This window comes from Eurypyga helias, unplaced genomic scaffold (genome assembly GCF_000690775.1).
Source record: "Eurypyga helias isolate BGI_N326 unplaced genomic scaffold, ASM69077v1 Scaffold41530, whole genome shotgun sequence".
Lineage (NCBI taxonomy): Eukaryota > Metazoa > Chordata > Aves > Eurypygiformes > Eurypygidae > Eurypyga > Eurypyga helias.
The window spans coordinates 1,182-9,219 of NW_010228381.1; the positions used below are offsets into that span (position 1 = coordinate 1,182).

The 8,038-nt window shown below is 37.6% G+C and overlaps 1 protein-coding gene across 1 annotated transcript; it reads left to right on the forward strand.

Annotated features, from left to right (window-relative positions):
- The first annotated feature begins 1,322 nt into the window (after positions 1–1,322).
- Positions 1,323–6,284, forward strand: CCDC107 (coiled-coil domain containing 107). The gene is made up of 5 exons (XM_010159082.1): positions 1,323–1,419; positions 2,572–2,638; positions 3,845–3,935; positions 5,042–5,151; positions 5,765–6,284. Exons 1-5 carry the CDS (start codon positions 1,366–1,368, stop codon positions 6,037–6,039), a joined length of 597 nt encoding a protein of 198 aa, XP_010157384.1. The 5' UTR covers positions 1,323–1,365; the 3' UTR covers positions 6,040–6,284.
- Positions 6,285–8,038: the final 1,754 nt, after the last annotated feature.

Below are 8,038 nucleotides of genomic sequence, written 5' to 3' on the forward strand. Positions count from 1 at the left end.
AAAACAAATAGAACCAAAAGTAATGAAAAAATGAATGCAAACTTTAAATGGCAAACATTCTGAAAGGAAGAAGACTGTGTGACATATAACATGATCTCCAGATTAGTTAGTCCCGTTTTAGTAAGTCTAAACCTGTTTGTGTTGAAAGGAGAATGTCTGCCTGAAGTGGGCATTGAATGGGCAAGGCAGTTTGAGTTCTGCCTGTATCAGCTAGGGATTTTGATTTTTTGAGTAACTGTCCAGTTCTGTTTCAAGTTCCAGTGAGGAAACATACAGATGCAAGGTCTACTCCACGTTTGCATGTGGCAAACCTGTCTATGACATGTGGAAAAACTTGCAATAGGGCCTGACATGGCTTGCCTGCAGAGGTGATAGTACAGGTCACTACAGTCAGGGTCTGTCTCTGCAAGCATCTGCGTTCTTCAGCTGATAGCACTGTTTCTCATGTGCATGTCCCACGAACCCCAGATTTAACTGCCCAATTTAATAACCTAATACCTAAGTCAGGCGGTAACCCTGGCTGTTCTTTCGTCTGTTTCCTGCTCTGGCAGGCAAATTACATGCAGAAATACTTCAGACTTCCAAGGTTGCATCTTTTTGCTATTGCGTAATTTTTCCTGCTAAGTATTTGATTTCCTGAGGCACAGCACTTCTAAGCCTATGGGAATATCCGCGTAACACTGCATTTACTGTCAGAAGAGCAAAAGCAGCAGCACAGCATGCGTGTTTTAACAAAACTTTTTTGGGGGGCGGGACTAGACAATTCAGTTTCTACTTAACTGCTTTCTTTGGTACAGAGCAAAAATACTAATTTGTAACTGTTGTCAGCATTATCAATAGTATCTCTGAATATGCTTTAATTTCAAGATTTAATTGGTGCTTTTTACATCTGCCTTTCTGTGGTTTGCCATGGGTTTGCCAACGTTGCTTCAAAGGAGGAAGCTTAAAACTTACATCTTAAACATAGAAACTTAGTTTAGGAGTCTTTGCTATCTAGATTTGTCTTTGCGTTCTATTTATGAAACAGTGTTTTAAAAAAATGTTGGGTTTTGTAACTTTATTTGGATGCAGGGCTGACCACACCATCCTAGAGGAGTGATGAACAAAGATGATCACACAAGAAGAAAACAATTTAATTGCAATTGTGAAACTAATTACACTCTTAATTTCCTTTCTTACTTTGTCTTCTTTCTCTCGATTAAATTTTTTTAAGGTAGTCCTCAAGCAGTTCATCACGTTAACCTGAATCCAGGAAATTCTGAAAGTAGTACTTATCAGAGTATTCAGCAGATGAGAAATGCAATGGAAAAAGAGATAAAGAGTGAGAGAACAAGGGGAAATGGCAGAGAGTTAGCATTCACCCTCATGCCGTTGTATGCTCTCGGAGTGGGAGTATTTGCAGCATACAAATTTCTTAAGGTAAGACATAAATAAAATACTGAGATTAAAAGGAAGTGTAACGGCTGGGGAGTGTTTTTTTCATTTTGTTTTGCCTGTTTTTTCCTCCCCGGTTCTGAGCCTGTGTATGTGGTTGTCCAAAAGCCATTTCTTGCTCGGTTTGACTTAGAATGTCAGCTCCAAAGTTAAAGTTACAGCATATGTGATTCTTCCCGATGAAGGCTTCTGAACACTTTTTTATTATAAACACTTAAAGAAGTGAGAATCTTACCACCCTCACCCTCCACAAATAAGAATCTGGTAACCTACACAGTGCTGTTACCTGAGGCTGTGACTTAAGCCTCATCTGTATTTTGCTTCCTTTTCTTTCTTCAAAATGAGATGAGTATCGGAAGGAGATGGATAATTCTTGCAGAGTAATAAGAGCCTTAGATTAGCAATTAGATAGAACAGTGATAAGTCTAGACCTGTTGTTTGGACTTCTCATTTAGTCATGCAGCTGCAACATAGACTTCTATCCATGAATTGGGATACCTTTTCTACCATTAGTAAATTAAGAAGAGAGGACACAGGATCCAGTGTGGCGTGGTGGGTTTTTATTTGGGGGTGTGTGTGTGTGTGCCTTTTTTTTAATATCAGTCTTAATATCTCTTACGATAAATAATAATAAGAATATAACACCTTAGCGAGATGCACATAGAGGCTGACCAGTTTGATTTTAAAAACAAATTTAATTAGGTTGTAAATTAAATTTAAGCATCATAAAAACAATATTTTGGGTGTTACAACTCTTTACACCTGCACTTGGGAGTTTCAAATATAAATATTTTTATAATAGCATCTTTATTACTTTAAGAAAGTTTTACCCTCTAGTTAATAGTAGGAGGCTGGATCCAGTCACCTAGAAGGTTCCTTCTGTTCACTTTTGAAAACTGGAGTTGAAATAGCAACTGCTTTCTTCTACAACTTTTGTCAGTTATGATGATGATGTTTAAAATCAGAAGTGTTAGTTTATTAAGTTTCATAGTTTATTATAAGTTAGTTAGTTAATTAAGTTTCATTAATGGGGCACATTTTTGTGGTTGCTATTTATTTCCAGATAAAATAGATGCATTTTTATTTCTTATACACAAATAATAATAAAGTCTTTTAACCTGATTGTATATATTAAAGATGAAGTCACATGAAGAAAGTCTCTCCAAAAAGGAAAAAAGTACAGAAGACAAGGCAAAGGAAACGGGTAAGATACCTAGTCAGAATGCATACGTTCACCAAAAATGCCTGTTTCCTGCGGGGAACAAAGGTATATGTTGTCATTCATGCTGTCCAGCTAAACGAGAACAATCTTTGAAAAAAACCCACTTTGTTATTCTATATATTTGAAATACTTGTTAGAGGTTTATTTGGAAACTCCAGATGGTAATGTTCTTTACAACAGCTTTAGTAATATAGAATGATTCTCTGCCTTTTAATGTCTGAAGTTTTTCTCACTCAAAACCAGTTCAGTTTTCTTCATTAGGATAGGATGTTTAAATAGAATATAATAGTATCTAGATTCAATAGGGTATTTAAAAATGATAAAAGGGAACAGTAGGGATAAACAATTATAGACACTGTTGAATTTCTAGGCCAAATTAGAGACCTGTTAAAAACATCAAATGTTTATAGAAGAGACAGAATACATGATGCCATCTTTTTCTTCATGATACAGAGTAATCTTGACTGTCTGGTTCAGTCTGTTCTGCACATGCCAGGAAGTGGGCTTTCCTTTGATGAAAAAGTTATGGCATATCAGAGTTGAGGTGGTTTTCTTTTGCCCCTTGTATAGACACATTTTTAGTTAAACAACTAGCAGCATCTTTTGTGTCTCTCTACACCAGATCTGTAATTAGGCTCAGTGATTTGCCACACTGCCTACTTTGCATGCCATCCTTGCATGTTGTGTTCTTCTTTCTTCCAAGTTGAATAGTTTTAGGAGGAGTTACTCTTCCGCTCTAGCACGTTGTGTTGAATGTATTTGCAGGGTATGAGTGGGCAAGTACATGACAGTATATTAAGTATAAATAAACCTCAGGAAGTCTTGGAACTGTATAGTTATTGAGGCTGGGAAGGTGAGAGCCACATCCTCACTCAGTTTCTGCCAAAGTGTCCTCTGATTGGACACTATTGGAGGCAGGTTATTGAATGAGAAGGACTTCTGATCACATGTAGTAAGGCTTCTGTTCTTACCCCCACCACTCCCTTTTCATATTCTAGGATTTTATAGAGGAAAAAAAAAAACTTCTGTTTTTTGAATCTGCCCAACCAAAAATATAAATCGGTATCCTCTTGGTGTTGTAAATACATTTCTTAAAATGTTCTCTCTCTCCTGCCCTCCCCCACTCTGCCTCCCTCCTTTCATTTTTTGGTTTTGGGTTTTTTTTTTTTGTTTGTTTGTTTTGTTTAGAGCATCAGCTTTTAGAACTGGAGCAGCATCTAGCACAGACAGAGAAAATGTTGAATTCTTTATTGACTCAGTTGGATCCACTGTCGAACTGGTGAGTATTTCTAAAACAGTGAATACTGTTTTCTGTAAATTGAAATTCTCCAAAATGTTAACAAAGAGTTCTTAAAATTATCCTTATATATAAAGGTAGGGAACAGTGTTTAGGGCCATTTAATTACTTACTATTTCTGTAGCCTTTTTTAGGTAATACTTCTGTAAGTTGTGGTCAGACACCTCCAGTCTTGTCCACCAAATGTAAATGCAAAAAGCTCAGACTTACAATCACATTACTGTGGCTTAACAAGTTAAACTTTAATGTTGACTGGAGAGACTAATATTGAAAAAAATACATAAGCTCAGTAGCATTTAGACCTTGTGGTAATTAGATTGCTGGTAGCAGAGTTTCTTCCTTTTGATATATTTAGAGGAGAAAACTATATCAAGGTTTAGCTGCTTACTTTTGGGTTTTGAAACCAGCCTGTTCAGTGACTTTGTGTGTTTGAGGGAAATGTAACTTTTCCGCTGTAGTGTAACAAGGGAATAAGTAATACAGCCTTCTGGTAGTTTTAGAGATGATCTTTCCTTAAGAAGCTAGGGCCTTACCCACCTACTGGAAATAAAAATATCCAGTCCATTTTGTGTAGACTGACATCTTCATGAAGCCTAGTTTAAAACATGGAGAATTTCATGATTGTTCCCTTAATGTACTTTTGAACTTAATATGTGCTGGTAGTATTAAGCAGTAAATTCACTAGCCAGTTTGCCAAACAAATTTCTAGTAGTGATGGGGAGGAGAGAGAGTAAACAAAATCTGAAATAAATGAGAAAAGCCTCTAAACTGTAAAGTTCTATATTAGGCATTGTTGGTCTCAAAATAAAATTACTTTGGATCATTGTTTCTTTCAGTAGTCATTACTCAACCTTGGCCACTGGGGCTCCCATGTTAAAGTCCAACAACTAAATTATTCAGTAGGTGTAAGTGCTGGGCTCCCCATTCCTCAAGAGACAGTTCTCAAGGAAAAGCTTGATCTAAACGTGTTGCTAACTTAACCATGGTATTTATCCACTGAAGGAAATACTGCAAGCTTATGCGTTATTACCTCGTGAGTGAGTCCTTGACAGTCTTTTCAACTGTTGACATCTGTCTCTTCTTTTTAGTGTTAATGCTTTAGCTTGTGAGCAGAAAGATGAAATAATGACACAGCTCCAATCAATTAGACGACTGATGAAAGAAAGTGGATTGGATAAATCAGAAAACAAGATGAAAGGTACTTTGATTTTCAGTAGTGTAGATAACTAAGTAGTTTCTATTCTAAAAGAATAAACAGATCTTGCTGTAAAAATGTTCAGCTCCTATCTTAGGTGAAATGTGTGTAGAATTAATTTTGTTCTGGAGGAGTGCCATTCTTCCTGTTTGAAGTGTATCTAACTTCAAATTTTTGATATATCAAATTTTTTTTTTTTTTTGGTAAGAATAGATGCTAAAAGTCATTGAACTAGGATAGACCACTTAGTGATGTTCTGCTTTAAGACCGGGCTTCTTGAATCGTGAGTTCTTGAGCAGTATTGGACTAACTTTAGTCGGAGGATTTCCAGATGGGTACCTCTGAGGCTGTGGGTAGTGCATGTAGCATTATACTAGACAGCAAATTTCATATTAGTTTCAACTGGAGCCTTCCAAGAGGTGTGGAGTAGTCCAAGAGGAATCTTAAATGTTAAAGATGGTTCTCTAGAAATTTTGGTAATTTTTGCATTAGTTCAGTCTTAGTAAAAGAGAGAAAACAAATGAAAAAAATAAATATCCTATTTCTAAACTGACCCTGAAATTGGGAGCCTCTCTAGTAATTTAAATTTTTGTTTTGATTTTTTTTTAATTATAAGATGTCAGCCACATTTGTAATGAGAAACTTGAAGATCTCATTCAGTCATTTGCTGAACATTCTCAAGAGAAGGAAACAGATGACAGAGAAGATGACAGTAATGAAGATTTGCTTGAGGATGTTGATAACAATTACAGAATAGAAGAGCATGAATTATATGATGAATGTGAAGTACATCAGTTTGAGCCAGATGTGGTAGAAGACCAAGAAATCATGAACAAAGATGCCTCTGAATCAGAAGAGATGGGGTTGAGGAAACGTAAGAGATACGAATGAAATATGCACATGTAAAACTTTCAGATGCTTATGAATTATTTTTTTTTATAATGTTGTATGCACTTTAAACTGTTTTGAATGAAGTTATGTGCACTGCTGTATGCTTTAAAAAGAGGGGTGAAATACTGCCTGTGCTCCTATCTGTGATGATTCCGTAACTGACTTCAAAGGCAGGAGGATTTCACTCATGATGTTTACGTATTTTTTTCTATTTATTTTTTCCTATAAAAATTATTTCTGTACTCTGTATATAATGCACTGTAATTATATCTGATGCTTCACTAAAATATTAGAATGTCTTGTACTTAAGACTATAAAGAATAGATGTTTCATAAGTATTTTGTAACAGGTAAGCATGGTGTCACTTGAACTGTGACTGTCTTGCGTTCATTAAAGAGCATGCACTGATGAATTTAGCTCTTTGTGGAAACCTTTTCTCTACAGGGGAGTATGAAAAGCAGTATGGGTTAAGTCTCAGAGGTGCATTCATAGTCAAGTTGCTTTGTTTGGAGAGGGAGAAATTTAACCACAGACACTATTTTAAAATAATGATGTCTGAGTTTGCCGTCTCCTTGGGAATGATGTATAGTTCTGTATGTCAATGTAAACCTTACTGCATTACACTGAGTCACTTCATTTCTTCCCCACCTGTTACTGGTTAAACTCAGCCACTGCCTGATAATTGATTGATACCCATTAGTTCTATATCCCTGTTTCCTACTTACTTTAACACAACAGAATATGGCCTTTTGACTCATTGTAATATGCTTTTTCTTACATCAGGATTAACAGGTGTTTTGCTATGTATCATTCAAGAACTGAAGCTTGGGTTTTTCTTTTTTAATGCTTTATGCCAACTTGGCGTTTTTAGCTCAGTGTTAAGAAAAGCATTTTTTTCCTTTGCCAGCATAATTTTTGTCCATCCCTTTATTTTCTACTATTTTTTTGTTCATTTAATGCTCGTGCCTATGGAACTGCCACCCTTTAATGACAGAGGTAGACATTAGAGGTAGGTCTGACAGCACAATGCTGTTAGTCTTCTGTTTTATAATTGCATAGCTTGTTAAGTAGGGCAGTTGTAATGCCTGAACTCTTTTGCCGTCTTTATTCTTGCAGGAAAACAACACATGGATTTGTATTTATGGAGGAAATGTACTGTAGTTAAAGAGGCCAAAACTATTACTGTGTCACTCACTGAAACGGAATGAATTGTTCATTCTTGTGTAGCAACATGGTATGTCTGTTCTAAAAAAGGGATCACACAGGCTTGGAACTATCAGCATCCAGAAATACATCCTTAGTGCCAGTATAGTAGTTTTACAGTAAGCAAGGTTTTGTCTAACTTTGGAAAAATGGTAGGCCAAAAAGCCAGGGTTTCTTAAGAGGTGGCGGATTTTCCCCCAAGACAGAACAGGTGAATTGGAACAGGTACTGGGACACAATTTGATTTTAAAAAATAACTGACATAGGTTTGGTTATTCAGGACAACTGGAACTGTTAATATGCTCAGAGGTGGCTACTAAGGCTAACTACAGTGAACTGAGACTATTTCCGAGTCTTTGATTGGGGAGAATGAAGGAATGGGAACCACACGTGCCACACTGCCGTGACATTTGCTGTTTGTGGCTCTGCGGTGAGAGCTGCTGCGGATGCAGGTCAGCATTACAGCCCTGCAGGCGCTGGGGCTGTTGCTGGGGACCAGCTCACCTGCAGGATTTCACTGCCTCGGGCAGCGTTTGAACCATCAGTGCTGCGGCTTTCACCTTCACTAGGCTTTGGCTGCTGCTGCTGCTTGCAGCCTTTGCCGGTAAGGCTTGAGGCTGCTTTGGGGTAATTGCTGTGTTTCTGGCCCAGGGCTACAAACGCTCACCGCGAGCCCTTTCGCTGCTGTTTGGAAGCCTCTCGTGTCAGCTGCGTGGGTTGGTTGCGAGCACAACCGTGCGCCAAGGCCCGAGGGCCCAGCACAGGCCGCGGCTGTTCCCGGCTCTCCGGCGGCTGT